We start from the raw sequence: 20,693 nt of genomic DNA, 5'->3' as shown, positions 1-20,693 counted from the left end.
TACAGTGGAATTGTGGCCCTGGAGGATCCGTGCATGGTGGTGCAATTTTAACCAAACTAAAAACTCAGTCGAAAATCAAAACAGTGAATTTGTGAATAATATACAGTAGTCCTTTCAGGCTGAACTACAGTGCGGATGTGAGCTACTGCATTTTCAGCTCGTCGGATATATGAACGCGAGCTGTTTTCTCACATTGCACTTCATATTTTCAAGCACAGATTTCATCAGTTCAGTCAATTCAGTAGGTAACATGGGTTTCTAGAGAACATTCTTACCCTAGGATTGAGGTTTACACACCTCTTTGCTTTTTATCCATTTATCGTAACGTTGTAATACTGTGACGTGCATTCTCATTTAATGTTAAATGTGTTTTGATGAAAACACACAACTATTATCAGAATGAATTTTTAAATTTATAGCAGATAACTGGCTGGCCTCTAAGGGTATATGAAAAGCATGAGACCCATGTCACCCAGCTTGCATCTCAGGTGAGCAAGCAACACCGCAAACCAACGAGAAAGAAGTCAGAGAAAGAGAGAGATAAACGTCCATAAAAGAAGAGATAAGTGAACCGAAAAAGCTCAGAAGGAGAAGGAGAGAGATGAAGAGGAGAAGAGGAGGCATTCCGGATAGAGAGAAAGAAAAAGAGAAATAGATGCAGTCCATACTGGCATCCTCTGCAAGACGACGCTCAGAGCAAACCACTACCAATCTGTTCACACTACTTCTACTCAAACCAAAACAAAAAAACATAAAAGAAACCATGTAAGATTTAAGAAGCACCCGCAGGTTGCTGGGGAGAATTAGAGACCCAGGATTAAGGAAAGGATTCTGATTCAAAGACCACAAAATGTGCATCTAATCTAAGTCAACAAGCACCCAACAGAGCAGCGAAGTGGGTGCACTCAAACAGGCTCTTTTGGCCATTTAATATTTACTAAAGGCAAAGTGGAAACATTTTAAAAGCTGGCCCGTTACTGCACTTCAATGTGTACTTAGGAATGCAATGACAGAGAGGTAGTTGTTGGCAAGCTGCCGCTATTGGTTTCTAATTGCATTGCTCAGTACGTTAAAAAGCATTCACTTGTGCTTCAGTGTCTGATGAAATGCAGTAGTGGGCTAAAATCTAAAATGTCTGAGTGACCGGGTCCCAGTTCAAAAACAGTCAAAGAGTTCTCACAGGATTAAAGTGCGGAGGGTTTCTTAAAAAAGAAAGATAGAAAAGGTAGCTTGGGTATCTCATCACCCAAATCATTAAAAGAAAATACACTAGAGGAGAAGAAGAAAAATAAAAGACTTGGGGCATGCCTTTAGGTTAGGGGTGAGAGAGAAAAATAATGAATCATTCAAAAAGAACTGCAAACCAAATCAAAGGCAGACTCCAAACCAAAGTGTTAAGTGCAACATCAGTGACTTGTATAGATGACAAAGATGTATATCTCTGGCCCAACGAACATCAGTACTAAGGCAGCTAATCAATCAGTGATTAAATGGTGTCAGTTCCTGACAGAAATGTCATATTAAATTGATTTTGTCTCTCTATTTAATTACGTAATTATATGCTCTTTGTATGTGAATATACTTTACTTGAAATTCAGTATCTGCAAGGCAACAAAAAGATAATAAACATTTATGATGCTTTTATGATTCCCCGACATTGAACAACGGAAAAAACATAAAATATCCAAGTACAGATTGGAAATTACCCAGTGTCGTTTCTAAGCAGCTTTGTCAGCCTCTCATGGGGACAAATGGATTCCCTTCCTAAAGGCACGAAAACAACTGCCAAGCTCAAACACCCCAGGGATACACTAACCTTATTTGTATGCCTGACCAGTGCTGTCTGAGGTGAAACACACTGCATTCCACTGAGGGGGAACATACCGGTGTACCCCTGTGCGTATCTTTTCTTTGCTTCATGTCCTCAAACCAGCAGCAGGCTGAGGGTGTGATGGGATTTCATCCAACCGTACTTAATGCGCATCAACATGTGGTATACGTGTATCTACAGTCAATGTGACATAATCTAAAACTGGTGAAGCTTAAATCCACTGTGATATTGGGTTTTGGTGATTTTGGCATTATGGTGGCCATCTTAGTTTTTTGGAACAAGACGTGATCATTTGTGGATGAGAGGGTGGAGCTGGGGAGTATATCTTGATCGGATCTGACTGAGAACGCTTCACACGCTGTGGTGGCAACTTGCCAGTCAGAAGATAGCCCTGCCCTACATCATACCCTGCTTTTCTGTTTATTTTACTCTATACAGGACCATAATCTACTAAATCAAAAGAAGAGAAGAAGAACCTAAAGAAGATTGGAAATGACTGAGACCATCAGGTTCAATGTTGTTGGGTTTATTTTGTGGTGATACACCAGAACAGCAATTCAATTAAGAAATAATTACCTACAATTAACTGCAAATTACTGCATTTAGAAGATGATCCACAGAGAGATGGGATGCTGTATGTTATAATTGCTTAGTAGAAACCCAGCAAGGCTGGTACAGTATGTGTGCCTTTACAAGCTGGCACACAGACAGTATATCAGAGTGAGACTCATATAGAGCTGCCTCCACCTACTGAGCTGCCACTTGAGCTATACTGAGACCCCGGACGCATTTTCACCAGATTTTTGCCACTAGTTCTGTAGACTCAAGCTGCCACAGTAGGCAGTTTGCTTGACTCTCAGACTATTCGCCTGCCAAAGAGCATTTTGAATATCACATGAATAAAACACCAATTATCCCTGCAGTGTAAATAAGATAGACACTCAACATTTGACTTGTGTTTGGGATATTCATTCTTATTCAGCCCCACTGTTGACCATAGGGCCTCCACGTCGATAATAAATGAATTCATACATACATTTACATAAATTTCACAGGTCCTGAGTAAATCCATTTATGGATCAAATTGTTCCTCATGTCTGCGCATTGCTATTGCTGGACAAAAAAAAGAAAATGCAACTGCAACTTGTATCTTTCTCATTTGAATTTAAAGTTTCCCTGGTAATTTATGAATTGAGAGAGTTTCATGACCTCTTGAGGTCAAACACTGTTGTTCAAAAATGAGAATCTATCTTCCTGTATTCCTTTCTTTTTCAGCAATGTGAATCTTTTCTGAAAACATTCCATGCAGTACCAGGCCTTGATATGCCACCTTTACATCTGTCATGCTATACAGTGTCCATCATGCCAGGGGAATGGACACAATCCCCTGTGGCAATGACAAAATATCAAATAAACCAAATGTAAAAACAAACCAAGTGCTGAGACAATGCAATAGGTTCTATTGGCAAATGCAATAGTTTTTGATGCTATTGATGTTCAGCAGACCGAGGCACAAATACCGACCTGAAGCAGTTTCAAATATTATAAAATCTATAGAAAATAAAACTGTAATGTTTTATTTGCAACCTTATTACGCTCTTGAAGATAAACGTGGAGGAATGCCAACGCGGAACATCAAGAACAGGATTGCAGACTCCACTATTGTCAACATCACATTTAAAAAAATGCATATATGATGAAGTTATGATAATATAAGCTTCCAAAAAGCCAATGTATTCATTATAAATCAAACTGACCATCTCTAAATGATTATTTAGATGTCTATGGTCAAAGCTGTCCAAGCCCTAATGTAAAATGTATTGTTTCATATGTTTTAAATTACACAAACCCTTAAGAGGACTCTCTGCTCTGTTTTGATTGCACCACATCTGGCTGTTTTCACTGCCAGATTTCAGCCGCCTTTTAAGTTCAAATGTGGTGCAGCTGAAGTTTCCTAATCATTTGAAAGCATGCGAGATGGGTATCGGTGCTCGGTCTGTTTGTGTGTGTGGGAATGGCAGAGCAGGCAGGCAGGAAGGGAGGGAGGGAGTTGGACTACTTACGTTAACCTCAGTGATCGCTATGTCAACAATGCTACCCACAACTATCAAGGCATCAAATGTGTTCCATGCATCAACAAAATAATGCTGCGTAGGGGTGGAAAGGACAGAAAAGAAAAAAAAAACAACAGAAGAAAAGGACAGAACATAAGACATTTAAAAAGATGGAAAGAACGTAAATCAAAGGAGAGAAGAGAAAAATAAGATAAAAACATTATATACATGAGCACTGGAGTTTTTAGTTGGAGGAGAGAGGGAAAGAATCAACAAAAGTTTATAAATTAAAAAGAAAACAAGGGGCAGTCTAAAAGAGATGGACAGCAGAGGAAGAGCAGCGGCATTCGGTCATGCTTGTCCATGAGAGGAAAATGTCAACAACAACAACAACAACAGTAAAGAACAAATTGCAACAAAATCACAACAAAAAAAAACACCCCTGTTGCTGCAGTTAAAAAAATGAAAAGGTGTGTAAGTCTGTTTGTGATTGGTCAGTGAGTTAGTTCAGTTAGTGAGGGAATCAAACTTGAGGACATGTCACAGTCGGACAAAAAATGGAAGGAAAAAAAAGAAGAACCCGAGAACATACTGTTAGGAATAAGGAAGGAGGACGCAAGACAGAAATCAAAACTAAACCCTGCCTCTTTTCACGGGACTTTTTATGAAACCCTGGAAGAAGCTTGTTCTTGCTTGGGAACCCTTGCGCTGGGGGTTCCCCTGAGTAGCAGCGGCCATCTTGGAGTTGGATGGAGAAGGGAGAGAGGAAGGAGGAGAAAGAAAGAAAGAAAGAAAGAAAGAAAGAAAGAAGAGAGATGAAGAGGAGAGACAGCACAACACAGAGTAGCCACAAAGGAGAGCAGAGTGGCAGGAAATGAAAGATTCAGAGGAGGCAAGAGGGCACAAGACAGATAGAAAGAGGAAGTGACAAGGAGAGTGAGAGTGGGCATCGTACTTACGTTGATCTCACTGAGAATGACGTCTATTATGCTGCCAATTACGATGAGGAAATCAAACACATTCCAGGGATCACTAAAGTACCCCTACACAGGATGAGGTGAGCAAGAGGAGGAGGAGGAGGAGGAGGAGGAGGAGGAGGGTAAGAAAGGTAGGTTAGAAGGAAAACAACATCTGCTGCTACTTCGCAGCCCTATTATGGTGGTTATATGAGGAAACAGAAAAATCAGCTGATGAGCCAACACAAGAAAGAATTTTAATTCTAGAAAAGTGAATTAACTTATTTCCGTTGCTGTATCTGATCATTAAGTGCAGCTGAATTTCCTGCTCTGTTAAGGATGGCGTGTTAGATAGCAGTTACAGTATCTTGGGGCGATTCAGTAATGCTGCGGCAGTGATTAAACTGAAAGACCACTTTGTTTGCTTAACTTATTGTGGGCAATTCATCATCAGGAGTGGTGCAACGTGAGCATTTATGAAAAGCATACACATAGTTTCAGGCTAAATGATTGTGTTATGTTCTGGTGTAGAGACACGGCTTTAGTATACTTGCACTTGTCTTTTTGGAAGTCATATTTTACACAGACTCTACACTGTTGTGAACCTCTGCAATAGCTGTGTAACTCATACTGTACATAACAAATCCCACTCAATTGTTTGCATCAAAGTGGCAGTAAGAGAGACGCTGAGAGACGATCAGCCTTATAATCTATTTTAAGCTTTGTCATCTGTCTTCAGCAGCTGAGGCATCATCATCAAATTGCAAAAGCTCCGCTTGCCAAACTTCACCTGCACCCACTGGAATTATGCAGATACTACGAGGCATCTTTGGACTCTATAGTAGTTTGAATTAAGTTGTTTTCAGGTATAAGAATATTAATGTAAAAAAAACAGGGGTAAACATTAGTAAAACAGAGCTCAGCATTAGTACCTAAATGCTGATGTATAGTGGTTACATCTACTCTTATCAAACTAACATTGACGCACATCAGTTCAGAAACAGTTGTGTTCTGACATTCAGGACTGTACAACACAGTAAAAAACAGACCAAAAAGAGAGTAGAAACATTTGAAAAAATCCATGACGCTCCCTGAAGCGGAAGGCTGAGACTGTGAAACCTGTTAAAAAGTCCAAAGGCATTAAGGCATCTTTTCCACACAGTAAATGTTACTGGAGCTCCTTTCAAATGTATGCTGGCGACTGTTATACCTGAGAAGTAAAAGTATTAGTGAGCTGGTCATGCGTATGTCCGCTGTTTAAAGGAAGAGTTTACTGAGGTCAGTCCACATCCTAAAGTTGTAACTTATGCATTGGTGTTGTTAAAAATGGTTTGGGAACATATCTTCATGCTGCACATATCTAAATTCATGATACAAGGAAAAAAGGTATCAGATTGAATATCTTTTACACTTTGTAAAGATGCAAATTGCAAATGCTTTTAAAAATCTAAAAAGGTAAACATTAGATACAGACATATAGAACAGCATGAAGTATATTCCCAAATCTTAAAGGTTTTCCTGCATGAATTCCAACTCAATCCGCCTGTGCAGGAAACACTCCAAGTCTTGCACATCTTACTCAGACTAAATAGCACAAGTAAATAATTATTTTCAAAGGTTATTAGTAGAAAATCATCTTTTATCCACATTAATAAAAGGGTGCATTTTGTAGAACATGATTTGGATTTTGGAGCTAATTGGATAGAAACAATATAACACAGTTTTAATTAGTAACTAAAAAACCTCCCAAATAGTGACAATTTTGTGGATGACATTAATTAATTCTGACAAACAACTAACTTCCAACAATTAACTTCACATTTAGATTAAAGAAAAAGCAAAACTAACCCAGCAACATGCTATGTATACTAGAGGGATAAAACACTTGTTCCTGTACTCATCTCTTGATTTACAACCTATATTGTCCAAGAATAAAGATAAGATTAAAGATTTAACATTAAACTACATTTTGCCTATTGATTTTGTTCAAGGATTTTCCATTAACCGTGTTGTAATCGGGGGAAACATTCCCATCTGCTAATGTTTAAATAGCTGATGCACCAGGAAGTTCTGAGATTAGACCAATAAACCCACGAGCAACAACAGCAGGATAACAAGGGAGCAGTGAAATTAAAAACTGCATGACGCCGTCCACTAATCATGTTTTGAATCTATTAAATTGTAATTATCATCAGGAGGAAATAAAATAGGGATTAGAAATCTACAGTTACATATACAGCAATAAATGAGATTTTATGCCAAAAGTAAATCTGACTATTCTGTTCTATTAACTGGTTAGCATACATTTATCTGATAAAATCTTTTTCCAGAAGATTTCATTTTCTATGCTGCTCTTCTCTACTGAGCTATACACGAGTGTTATCCTATTCTGCAGCTAGGGGAGTGGACCTACCCTGGGTTTGAAGGCGATCAGTTTAAGGATCATCTCCACAGTGAAAAGTCCAGTGAAGAGCATGTTGAGGATGTTCATGGCATCATTGAAATTCTTGGTCTGTCCATGATGCTGCAAAGACACATAAACAACTCAGTGATGTCCACAAAGAAAGAGACTTTCATGGGACTTCTGTAAGTGTACGCATGTGAGGCTCACCTGCATGGCCAGACAGATGGTGTTGAGAAGGATGAGTGTGAACATCAGGTACTCAAAGTAGGTGGAGTTGACCACATACCACACCTTGTACTGGTAAGGGTTCTTGGGGATGTAGCGGCGTAACGGACGGGCCTTCAAAGCATACTCGACACACTGACGCTGTGACACAAACACATACACAGACACACGTGAGCATGAACCAACTTTGGTTTGGTGATGTAGCTTTGTCACTTTTAGAACATCACGGAGGAAAAAATGTACAATTGTCATTTGGAAAGTCTACAAAAGCTCTTTTCCACCCAAAACTATTCTTCAATGTTTTCTGTGCATCACATAGAACAGCTGCAGAGTTTCTGCCCAGCTACTTCTTTAAGCTTTCCCCTCATTCTCTGTTTGAACTGCTGCAGCTCCCTCCTGGCTAGACTCCTGAAGTATTTCAGCCCCTAAAATTCCTGTTCAGCTTCTCCAGCTTCTCCTCATCCCACTGCCTGGCCTCCATTCTCTCTCCCTTGTGCCTCCTGAATGACAACGTGACTTTTCAACTTCAGTCAGAGAAGCAGAATAACTCTTCTACCGTAACCTGAAAACTCTATCTTGCTGCTAATCAAAAGCTTAAAACTGCAGTTATGCACACAAACAGGGATATGAACATGTTGAATTATAGTTGGCGCTACCTGGTTCTTGTCCAGCTCACAGTTCTTATATTCTTGCTCTCCTTGCTCTTGGAACGTTACAATGACGAAACCAACGAAGATGTTCATCATGAAGAAGGCAATGATGATAATGTAGATGATGAAGAAGATGGAGATGACCACGCGGTAGTTGTAGATGGGGCCGATGTCCTCAGCGTGAGAGTCTATGGCCTTGTACAGTAACCTGAGGAAAGGGGGGAAGATTCGTTAAAGGACAGGAGGAAGCTGGAGATTTTTCAGATTGTTACTTTTCTGAAAAAGTGAAAAAAAAAAAGAATAGCAAGCCACACTGTACAAACAATATGCAGATCAAAATAGACGTGTATTGTGTTTGTTTGTAGACACACACCCTGGCCAGCCCTCAAAGGTAGACACAGCGAATAGGGCCATCATGCCTTGCAGGACATCGTCAAAATTAAAGTCACTGTTCTCCCACATTCTCTGGGCTCTTTCAGGCTTCCCAACATCTCCATCCTTATACATAATGAAGGAACCCCTATAAAAACAGGTGGACACAAACAAACACATATTCCCATGTTTTATCCAGTGGTTAAGATATAAGAGAGTTAACAAGCTTGTTTGCAGGAGGGATCTCTTACTTGCATTCTGCCTGAGTCTGTTTAGAGGTGTCGGTACAGGAGAAGAACTTGCCCTGATGGAAAAACATAGACATGTATTAAATAAAGAAAACACATGATTAAACATTTTTCAACGGATTCCCTTTTTACATACATCCTGTCTTCTTTACCTTAAAGAGTTGTACTCCAATACAGGCGAACATGAACTGGAGCAACGTGGTGACGATGACAATGTTGCCGATGGTCCTGATGGCTACAAACACGCACTGCACAACATGCTGGAAACACACAAAAGATTATAGTTTAAGCTTAAGAGTGTGTCTTATTTGTTAAGAAGCGCGTATGTTTATGATAATATAAACAATATGCATTTGAAATGTGTGAGTGTGCTAACCTTTAGTCCCTTGGCTCTGTTGATAGCCCTCAGCGGTCTGAGCACTCGCAGAACTCTCAGGATCTTCACCACATTAATTGCACTGGACCTGAAACACACCATGTGTTAAACTGCTGACCAGTCAATGTGATTAAACAAACATTTTACAATTAAAGACATATTAGCAAGGTTGGAATAACACAAATCGGAGGGTGCTTTTAATAGCATCCGTGTCAAAGATTGTTAAATCAAACTGGAGCATGATTCAAAGAAACAAGACGATACAACACACAAGGTAAGGAGATCAAAATGATCTGGACGACTGAAAATGAACGAGAAGTATGATACAAAATAATCCTAAAAATACTCATAAATGAAAAAAGCCACGATTCTCTTTAGAAATGCACAAAGTTTGGCTTAAATTGGGCAAGAATATAAATTTAAATAACATATTTCCTTTACAGAATGTACAGCATGCTGAAAAGCAGTCAGACATAATTTCTGCTCTCAATACTGAGTGAAATAAAAATTCAGATTGTTAAATGGGGATTGGAGGTGCACATCATTTTCAAGAAGACACAACGTGTTTATTTAGCTAAAATCAGGTGGCCAAAAAAAAAAAAAAAAGGGATTACAGTCTGATTTAGTTCATTTTTTACTTATAAAATATTATCATATATTAGCCTCGTCTAGAGAATAGTGTTTGTATTCTGATCTGATAAATTAGAAGTTGTTATTATCTGTAAATATCAGGTTTTTTAAATATTACATGACAGTTAACTCAATACACTATAATAACAATGCATAAGGTATACAGTACAACCCAGACAACACTCACACATACATACACATGATTCATGGACACACACACATACACACACAAGTACTACACAGACAGACCAACACAAACACACAAACACACATTTACAGGCAAACAGAGAGTTATTGTGCTGTAAGAGAGTGTCAGTACAGGCCAAAGGTCAAACAGTGTGACCTTTCAAAGGAAAGTTTTCACATACTAACCAAAAGAACCAAATGAATACTTTGACATTTTGAATCATAGACTAATGTTTGGAAAAAGCTTGAACATTGGTCCTTCGGTAATCTGAACTCTCTGACACTTAAGTGTAATTACTATGACTTGACATCAACAGGTATAAAACATGTTAAAAATAAAGATTGCCAGTATATTTGACCTTTAATGTCAGATTAATTAATAAGCCAGTCATTCAGTTAACTGAAGAACAAATACAAAAACATTTTGCCAAAGTGTGACAAAGGTAGAGAGAAAGAAGTGTATTCAAAATGTCAGTGTATCCTTTCAAGGGAGTGACTTTATAGAGGGTTAAAAGAGTGATTTAAGGGGAGTGACATTACTCTTCGTCGACTTTTAAACAGAAAGTAAGGAAAAGACCAGTTTTTTTACACAGGAAGGTAAAGTTTAAAGGTAGTTAAAGGTAGTTCAGGTGGAGTAGGATGTTATCTGTAATGCATCACGGTCAAACCAGCTGCGAAGATATATTCTAGTGAAAGTACAATCCATATATATGTCAACTGTATTTCAAACATAACTTTTAAATGTTACATAAAAGTATCCTAGTTTTGCTTTAGACTTTTTTTTGGACTGGGTTTAGGGCGAATGATGAACCTCCTACCTCGGGACCAGATTTTGTCCACAGGTAGCAGGTTCATCATTTGTTACTAGTATTATCTCTAATATTATATCATATTATATTATATTATATTATATTATATATATATATATTATCAAACTACACAGGATGTCAGCTAAAACATCAGACTTTTCATATATGTTGTAATTGCTTTTAAGATTGTTTTATAAACTTGCTTATTACGTCATTATATAGATATATAGATATAAAATATATCCCCATAAAGATACTTTATTATTAGGTAGTAACAGTAGCAAAACAGTATCAAAGGAAAGGTAAAGTAATTACTTACACTGCAGTAAAAACTTGTTCACATATACTAAATGCAGCATAATCACAATTAATCTGACTGTGATGCATTCAAGAAAAATCCCACATAAAAACTACTTTTAACAGGCAAAAACCATTGAGTTCTAGCATTCAGGTGTCATTTCTATAACCCGGGAGAGTTCAGATTATCCAGAAATATGTGTTTCATCTGCCCCCGAGCCTCTGACAAAGAATAAATGAACAAATGTATCAACGTAACAGTGACGGACTACAGTATCAACCTAGGACAGTTTAGCACTCTGTTGTTGAATACCGAATAATGCTGGTGCCTTTAAAAGAGGCCTTTTGGTATGCATCACATGCAAAAGCATACCATGTGTTCATAATAACAATAAACCCATTTATTATCATTATAATGTAATCCCATGGAATGTATCCAGTTGAAAAGATCAAAGATTATATTTTGGATTTTCAACTAAACTCTCCAAGACTATAGAAATACCAAATCAAAAGAGTGACAGTTTTACACAGTTAAGGTGAAGGTCTGTTAAGGGGGTTATTAATACGGGCTAATGTGGACTTACGTCGAGAAGTCTAGTCTATTAAGCATTTGAGACAGAGAGTGTAGCATAGCATATTAAACATCAGAAAAAATATCACAGCATTTCAAGGAGTTATTTGCTACGAGAAGCAGAGAACATTTTTAATAAACATCACAAAGAGAGAGAGGGATTGGGAGTAATGAAGTGTAAAGTTGTTAGAGAATACAGAGAAGTGTGAAGCATGAGGTAATTTACAAATGAAAACGTTTCCCCACTTAGCCGCTTTCCAAATTAATTTGCGTGTTCTTGGACTGGACTAGCGTCTCATGCACTCGTCATTATCTGGCTGACTAGCCCCTGTTTTATTTAGTAATAACCCAAGTGTTATTTGATATCGTAAGCGTCACTGGTGACATTGCTGGGACTTGTTGCCAAATAACACTGTAAACATCAGTGCACAAAAGTTTGATTAAAATGCTAAAGCGGCTTATGATCCAAAAGTCAACTGAAATGGGACAACACCATAAAACATGCATCAGAAAACATTATATTACACTCACTGTATTCCAGAGGAGATGAGGGACACACTGACCACCACCAAGTCCAGAATATTGAAATAGTTCCTACAGAATGAACCTTTATGGAGGAAGGCTCCATAGGCTGTCATCTGTAGGGGTCAAGTTCACAGCTTAGTACGATCAACCATGCAGTGTTCCTGACTGCCTGACCTTCAACACTGGATTAAATACTAACTGAAAGTAGTTGGTGTTTGCTTGCACACTTATCGCTACTTGAAAAAGTTGATTCTCTATACTTTTGCACTATATATCGCACAATATACTTTACTTACAACTCATGCAATATAATTAGATGGAAATATTATGCGTGTTTGAAATACATAAAGTTAATGCTTTAGGGAAATGATTTGTATGTGTTGTAGTGCTTTGAGATTATATGGCCCCCTTTATCGTGCTTCATTAAACACTACCTTCAGAATGATCTCTATGGTGAAGAGTCCAGTAAAGACATGGTCCGCATAGCCAAGGATCTGAAAGCAGCACAAGAGCGTTATTGTTTTCAATTTAGAAAAACCATTTCCATAATACTGCTGGACTAATGTACATTACACAATAGCACTCCTGGGATGGAACAACAACACTGCTTTCTGCCCTGCCCAGTGTGCAATGGCTTTCTGATTGAGTTGGAAAAAGAAACATTATGTCATCAGCTGTGTTTGCCAAAGTGTGACTGAACCGAGTCTGGATGAATTAAAACCACCTTAGTATTCTTGTCGCTTCATAGGGTCCCCAGTAAGCGCTAATGTACCGTTTCTAGGTGCTGTTTATACGGTTGAAATGAAAAAAGCAAACAGGAGGGGGTCGAAGCTGAACATGCGCTCAACTGTATCAGAGTCCTGGAAGACTCTGCAACACACTGAAATAATAATGCCGAGGCTCAGGTCTAAGGATAATGAATTCCGATTTGACTTAAATAGACTTTGAAAACAGAGCAGGATCTGAGAAACAGGATGTATTATTGCATTAAAGTTTCAGAATGAGGTTAATTGAGGTAGATTAATATACAGCTGCCTATACCATAGCCAAGGAAAATACAATAAAACTGATCTTTATCAGCCCTCAGGGGATTTGTCTTGCTTGTTGAGAGAAGAAACAATAAAGAAAAACCAATACAGCATGCACAGGGCTCAGTCTTTTACATTAGAATACGGCTCACAAATTACACCCATTAACTCCACACAACATTAATGTATAAAACATATGGTGTCCTATTAGTGTATACAGCTGCAGTGCAGTCATATCCTTTGTACATACAAACAGTACATGTGATGTGGTGAGTTTGTCTGTATATACACAGTCTTTGCTGTTACATTTTGACCTTGGAACTCAGAGACGCATGTGAGCAACTAAAAATAAATATAATACTAAACTAAACATGAGACAATTACTTTCCATATACGTACATGTTAAGTTGCCAGTCTGGCTAAAAAAATAAAGAGTTAAATTGAGCAAACAAAGCTTAACAGGCGTTTCACATCTTCTTAACATGAAGTTAATCACGGCTGCATTACTCTGGAAGAAATCTCATTAAGTGTAACCGGCCAGTCACAATAAGCTTTGGTTCCTCTATATGTTGCTGTCAGCTATAATCCATTTAGCACAGAATGAATGTGTGTGGGCAACTAATGATGACTACAATGTTTGCCTCTGTCTGCGCTTTAATGTACAGTATATTCGGCCATGAAAGTGTAAATCCTGTATTTACACTTTGATACGTGATTTAAAAATATTTTCTTTTATTGTGTGTGTTACCTGGTTTCTGAAAGAGTCATTCTTGACCGGGTCCTCTGCTGCCAGACTGATGCTGCTGAGCAGGATGAAGAAGAGGATGAGGTTGGTGAAGATGTTGTGGTTGACGATCTTATGGCACAGAACCCTGAATCTAAAAGAGAGTAAGAGAAACATATTTGAGGTTCTTGTTACAAAAATGACAGGATAAATCATCTGAACATGCAGAGATGGGAGTAAAGAGGATAGAAAATACAGGGAGGAACAGCCAGAGTTGAGAAAAAATAGAAGAGAGGCTGGTAGAGTGGATAACTACAGGGTTTTCTTACTTGTTGGTGTGGCTGAAGACGAAGAAAGCGCGGGCCTCAGGCATGGGAATGGCCTTCTCCTTCAGCTGGATGTCGGATAGTGGCCGTGGCCTTGGGCCCACAGGCATCTCTGGCTCATCGTCGTCATCGTCTCCTGATGACAGGGAGGAGAAGGATAACAATTAGGAGGAGAAAAGCAGACAGTAAAGTACGATGAAAGAAGTGAGACAACTGGAACTTGTTAACACTGAAGTTTAGTTATTGAGCAGCTGTATGTATTACCATGTTGGACTTTTAAGTTTTAAAAGTTTTTTTTTTTTTTTTTTTTTTACAGATCTAATGAGAAGAAAAAAGAAGAAAAAGGGAAAAAATCTGAACTTTGGATGGTTGGATAACAGCGTGTAGCTCAAGAATATTTTCAAAGTCTTATGCATAGACCTTGATGGTTATTTTGCGGGGTACAATCTCGCCGTTTCAACACACAGTACATGCATCTGATTTGCACTTTACCTATATAATCATTGGCAGGATACGGGTTCTTCTCTTCACTCTCATCTCCACAGTACTCATCCATGTTAATCTGCAGGTGAGGGCGTTACATATTTTTAATTCATTAATTTCTCTGACTACATCAGAGCTCATCACTTGTGCGTTTATTGAAGGATATTTCTTGATATGTATGTGTCTATGTGTACCTTAATAGCAGTGTTGGTCTCTCCATCAGATGTGATGGACTTAAGCTCTATCTTCTCCTTCTTCTCCTCCTCCAGAGGTGGTTTCTCGCTGTTATGACGCTTCTCTGGACTAGCCAACCTGGATAAAGAGACAGAAGAACCTCACATTTAGCGTCTTTCCCCCTCTCCTCTCACAAATAATGGTACCATGTTAATCCACTGACTTGCATCATCACCAGAAGGAAAAAAATAACTCAGATTTTCAATGATGGGGTGTATTTCAATCACAGAGGGCAGCTGTGCTCAAATGAAGGGGATAGTGTGTTAGGTAAATGGTTGTTTTCCATCACACTTTTTCCTCAGATCAATATGTGTTGCACCCAAGAAGGAGACATTTAATGATTTGTGCCGCTGAGGGGAACACTATCTTCCTCAGCAGCAATAAAATCTCACATTACCATTGCTGACAAATGACCTTTATAGACAATGAGACGCTAAAATTACCCAATAAAATTGGTTTGGACAGAAAAGCAAAAGCAGGCAAATGTCAGCCTCTCTTACAAACCTAATAGTTCATGTTCTAATTGTTAAGCATTTTAGTCCTTTGATTTTAAGGTTCCAGTATCAGCATACTTAAATGCCTCTGGGCATTGCTAACTATCCAGGATACTAAAAGCTATAGCTCTCTCTTGATGTTCCCACTCCCTCCGTCCCCCTTCCAGTCTTTTGGTCTTTTCCTCAGCTAACTGTCTACCTGTCTTTCTTTTTCTTTCTATTTTACCTGGCCAGCTTTTTCCTTTCCTTCTCCTCTTCTTCTTCTTTCTGGGCGGATGTCAAGCTCTCAGCATCTGCCAGATTGTCCACAGCGATGGCCAAGAAGACATTCAGGAGGATATCTGTTCAGAGGGTTCGAAGTCAAGGATGTTGCTGACCCATCAGATCATCAGTGTGGTTGGATAAGAATTTGGTTAGGGACCTTTCTACAGCCAAAAGACACTGAACTCCAAACAGCTCGGGCAGACACACTCACTGACCCAAGGCAAACAATTTTTGCGCTCATAAATGTATCCCCATGCAAACATATCCTTCCCTTCTGCTTCTGTGTCTTAGATAAGGATTATAAATCAGATCACTCATCACTCCTAACCCTCTTCACATTGACACAACGCTGCCGTCTATCTACTGTGTGTGGGGCTCTGTTTTGGCAGGATACAGTTTCCGCAGATGAAGAGGATGATGAAGTAGATGCAGACCAACATGCCGGGAAAGGACGGGCCACCGTATGCCATGATACCATCATACATCACAGAGTTCCAGTCCTCACCTGTTAGGATCTGTGGAGGGAGAAATAAATGGAATAAAAATGACAAAAATCATGAAGAAAATCATATAAAAACCACACCAGACCAGAACAGACCAGGTGCATTTGCAGCATCATTACCTGAAACACTGTGAGCAGAGACTGGGGGAAGTTGTCAAAGGTGCTTCGTCGGGTCTCGTCAAAGTTGAATTTCCCTCCAAAGAGCTGCATGCCGAGCAGGGAGAAAATGATGATGAAGAGGAAGAGCAGGAGCAACAGGGAAGCGATGGAGCGTACTGAGTTTAGCAGGGAGGCCACCAGGTTGGACAGGGAGTTCCAGTATCTGGGGAAGAGACATCCAGTTAATATTTGGGTAAAGCAGATCAATAAATATGTATCAGTCAGAAATACACAATGTACTTGACTTATAAACTTGTGTTTCCCATTTCTTTCCCACTTTTTTCTCTTGACAGAGAAATACACATTCTTTGTCGGCAGAACTCCTCAAAAATTCGAAGTAAAAATTTCTGTGTAAACCTGGTTATTTTGAAGATTCTCAGCAAGCGTACGCAACGTAACACAGAGATGCCGAGAGGAGACATGATCTTGGTTTCCACCAGAATTGTCTCAAGAATTCCTCCACACACGACGAAGCTGTCAAAGCGATTGAAGAGCGAGACAAAGTATGCCTGTGGAGAGTAAAGAGAAAAGAGAAACTTAAGTGAGCAGCTTAAGTTGCAGGCAGAGGAAAATTAGATGACAATGTTGACAATCTTGATAAAAATGCAGTCTTTCCCCGCATAACTATTTTTGAGGAAAAATCCTGTTACTGTTGGCCACCTACCTGCAGACCCAGACTGTACATCTTTAACAGCATCTCACCAGTGAAGAGCGCTAGCAACACCTTGTTAGCTATGTCTGAGGAGGAATAAAAAAGGAGAAGAGTGAGGGGGATTGGAAAAGGTAAGTAAGAGAGGGATTAAAAGGGCCAAGGCAATGCAAAAAGGTGAATAATTTAGCTACTGACTGAATGAAACGAGGTGACTTTGTGTGTACATAAATGTAATGAAAAGTATGTGTGTGGGTGTGCTTATGTACCTTGTACATCTGTTAGCCACTGAGGCTGCTGGTGATGTTCAGAGGCGATGGTCAGAGTGTTGAGGAAAACCAGGAAGATGACCAGCCAATAGAAAACCTGTGATTTGACCGCCGCCCGGCACTTTCTCCTACACAGCCTGTTCCACCTCCGAGAGTATCGGCTGAAGAGAAAGGAGAAAAGATTGAGAGAGAGAGATGGAGAGGTTATGAAAGATGGGCGACAGAAGAAGCAGGGAAAAAAGGAGAGAAATGTGGCAGATCAAAGAAAAAAGGGACGGTGCAGAGAAAGAGAGTCGGGAGCAGGAGAGCCAGACACGGGAGAAAATTAAGAGGAAGAGCAGAGAAGAAATAAGGGAAAATAAAGGATGATTAACGGAAACAAGTGAAGAGGAGAGTAAAAAAGCAAACGGCGGAGGAGAGAGAAGACAAAGAAAGAGTCAGTTAGTCTGTCTACGGGGTAGTGATGACATCAGCCCTTGGCGCGTGGTTGTCTGTTGTTTGAGAGCAGAGCTGTAGAAAAGTTAGTCATCCTCAAAGACATTTCACACCAAGAAAAAGCCAGTATGAAGAGCTTTGTTGCAGAATGAGATACGCACCATATGAGGAAAAACAAAGTGATTGAAGGCCCAAATTTAACTGAAATGTGTTATATTGGGATTCATACTTGAAGGGAAATTCATGCTTCAAAAGAGGTGGTTCATTTTAACACGTTGTTAGATGTACAGAAGGTCTTTTGCACTTTTCTTGCCCTCGACTGTTGAAAATAAAAGTTATTGCTTTTGGTAATTGCCAGCTTCACACCTTTCACTCACATTTCTGTGAACCAGTCCACTTAACTCATGACATTTTCTTTTTGAACGCCCATGTACCAATGATTACATAACTGAATTTTGATAACTGTCCTTTTGAGTAATAACATTAATAATAATGATTAGATTTATCAAAACACCTGAAGACAGTCAACCTTGCTTTTGTTCTTATTATGAAGAAGCAGAGCAGCATTAGTGCAGTAGGTGGACAATGGCAACATGGCAATGTGTAATTACCAGAATTTGCTCCAAATTACCTTCAAAGTTAATGAGGAGACAGTAATTAGATAATAATAGACTGCCTTAAAACAAAGTGAGAAAAATAGCTATCTGGATACTGCTCTAGTAAACATTCTACCACACGATTTATAGTGACTTAAGTTAAGAAAAGTATTTATTCATCCAGCTGTGTTAAACATTTCTGATGTATGAAAATCTGCTGAACCACCATTAAATCTTCTGTTGAGAAACTTAAAATTGGCAGTGCAACCTTTGACATGCAGTCCTAAAGATTAAACACATTCTGGTTGTCTCAGTTTCTTAAGGAATGTTTGCTGGAAATTGGTTCACACTGGATTTTAGTAAAGACAGCTTTATAGTTAGAAAAATATATATAGAAGAATGCCTCCCTATGACCTTGGCAAAGTGAAAGTGTTGAAGTTAGTGTAAGGGTTGTTGTCAAGCTGACAAGTTGATGTGTTGATTCGGCAACTTGTAAGATGACAGAGAATGACCAGAGAGTGCTTTTCATTCATCATGGACTAATTGGCTTTGATTTACAACAACTACATGATTAAAGACTAACCGTCCCAATCAAGTATCTCCATTCTTCCACTGACTATTGTGTCCATCCGTTATTTCTCCACTGGTTGTCATAAACTGAACTGTATGTGAAAGGTTCTCTTGCTCTCTGCTGATACAAACACAATGTTTCAAGTGTCTTCTGTTTGACTGTGTGTGAGCTGTTTAGAGTCAGTTATGGCACGCAGCGGTTTTGGCCATGATGCGCACACTGAATGTTACATGAGACACAACTCACAACACAACACAAGCGGACATGCATTCTTACATCGAAAGACATGTCTTTTTTTTATAACTGTGATTGTAATATGTGAAAATATCTCGCTTGACTTTCCACAAACAGTAATTTTCTGTCCCAATTGAGGACAATATAAGTTATTGTTTTGATGGTTTGGGAAGGAGACTTACGTGCTTTCTTGCAAAAAATTACATGAGAAAATCAAATCCACTGAAATATATTCACGCAGTGCCAGAATAATGGGAAAAGAAAGTTGCCAAAAATGTTGGTACATGTTGGTCCCTGTCTTTGACGTCATTTATGTGGACGAAAGTTAATGACTGGTTGATCATCAGATCATTTAATTTGTAATATGGTATTAGTTATTAGTTATAATACCCAGTTAGAGTTAGAAACGTTATTTATTAGCATTAACCTTGAAAGCAAGTCAGGTAAAGCAATACTTTGTTGTTTTTAGGGAATTTACTGGTGTAGCAGCAAGTCTGTCACCCAAATATGGGAAATAACATTCAACATGTTGTTTTAACGCTCTGACTAATAAAATACAACACAGCGTCTTTGCAGCATCCATGTTGTTTCCACATTACAACTTAAAAGCTCATGACTACACCATAGTTTGAAGGACAACTTCCCGACTTATCAAAGGAGCAAGAATTCACTGTATTATATGAAGTTACTGGTCAGCTAGCTTAGCATAAAATCAGGAAAGCGGGGGGGGGGGGGGGGGGGGCAGCTAACCTGGCTCTGTTCAAAGGTATAAAAGACTCCAGGAAGTTACAGAACCCGGCCAAGAAATAGTCTGGCACATAAACCTCCCAGGTCAGGTTACCTTTGGACACTCTCCAGTCTTTGTGCTAAGCTAAGCTAAGCTAATGAATTCTATCGATCTTCTCATCTAACTCTTGGCAAGGGAGGAAGTGATTTCTCAAAGAGTCCTAATCCTTTAAAGAGCAAGGCTATCTACTGCTATATCAGTTTCTCCGTGTGTGCCTGTGTACAGGTGTGTACAAGAAACACGCACACACATCCAGCGACTGTACAAATATCACAGCAGTAGAGACAGTAGAGCAGGTGAATTCAAAGACAATGGTAAACAACATGTACTAACCTGAACTTGGATTTGGAGATCCTATTTCTGGAACACAGAAAACAGAATGGATTATACACACACACGTAACACACATATAGACAGGTACACAACATGACAGGGGTGATTTGAGAGGGATAAAGGGGAAAGGCTTTCCCTTATTATCACAAATTACAATCACCGAACCCTTTTTTTTTAACAAATCACCCCCTGCAAACATGTATACAGTGGCATCCAGTCAAAAGAAAAAAAATATCTAAGTTTTGAATTCCTCCAATCAGCCCTGGTGTGAACAAAACACAAGCAATTATTAGGAATATGTCTGTTGATTGTCCACCACTGTAACAGTAAAAAGTACATACATATAGTACTGAGGACAAGAGGGTATGGAAGACATTGGAAAGAGAAGAGAAAAATCCCCATGGTGGAAATCTGATTTGACAACATATCAAATTATTTAAATTATGTTCAGAAAAACGGGCTGATTCTATA

At 39.0% G+C, this 20,693-nt stretch overlaps 1 protein-coding gene across 19 annotated transcripts in view; it reads right to left on the bottom strand.

Moving 5' to 3' along the window:
* Positions 1-20,693, bottom strand: part of cacna1c (calcium channel, voltage-dependent, L type, alpha 1C subunit) — a 196,602-nt gene that overhangs the window by 29,313 nt on the left and 146,596 nt on the right. For 14 of the 19 annotated variants that reach the window (XM_030439633.1, XM_030439637.1, XM_030439638.1 and 11 more), the window contains 21 exons: positions 20,223-20,249; positions 17,267-17,427; positions 17,013-17,086; positions 16,706-16,857; positions 16,310-16,511; positions 16,082-16,202; positions 15,650-15,764; positions 14,890-15,007; positions 14,705-14,774; positions 14,216-14,348; positions 13,911-14,040; positions 12,569-12,628; positions 12,141-12,247; positions 9,117-9,204; positions 8,893-9,000; positions 8,744-8,796; positions 8,494-8,640; positions 8,127-8,328; positions 7,453-7,611; positions 7,255-7,365; positions 4,845-4,928 (listed from right to left, as the gene is read on the bottom strand). In XM_030439633.1, the coding sequence (XP_030295493.1) occupies positions 4,845-4,928; positions 7,255-7,365; positions 7,453-7,611; positions 8,127-8,328; positions 8,494-8,640; positions 8,744-8,796; positions 8,893-9,000; positions 9,117-9,204; positions 12,141-12,247; positions 12,569-12,628; positions 13,911-14,040; positions 14,216-14,348; positions 14,705-14,774; positions 14,890-15,007; positions 15,650-15,764; positions 16,082-16,202; positions 16,310-16,511; positions 16,706-16,857; positions 17,013-17,086; positions 17,267-17,427; positions 20,223-20,249 (2,422 nt within the window). Of the gene's footprint in view, positions 1-3,894; positions 3,979-4,844; positions 4,929-7,254; positions 7,366-7,452; positions 7,612-8,126; positions 8,329-8,493; positions 8,641-8,743; positions 8,797-8,892; positions 9,001-9,116; positions 9,205-12,140; positions 12,248-12,568; positions 12,629-13,910; positions 14,041-14,215; positions 14,349-14,704; positions 14,775-14,889; positions 15,008-15,649; positions 15,765-16,081; positions 16,203-16,309; positions 16,512-16,705; positions 16,858-17,012; positions 17,087-17,266; positions 17,428-20,222; positions 20,250-20,693 lie in introns of all 19 variants that reach the window. The other 5 variants (XM_030439631.1, XM_030439646.1, XM_030439645.1 and 2 more) reach the window with 2 other exon arrangements.

Source organism: Sparus aurata, chromosome 14, assembly GCF_900880675.1.
Source record: "Sparus aurata chromosome 14, fSpaAur1.1, whole genome shotgun sequence".
Lineage (NCBI taxonomy): Eukaryota > Metazoa > Chordata > Actinopteri > Spariformes > Sparidae > Sparus > Sparus aurata.
Note: the sequence above shows the minus strand (reverse complement) of the source record. Positions and strands in the feature narration are given on the sequence as shown.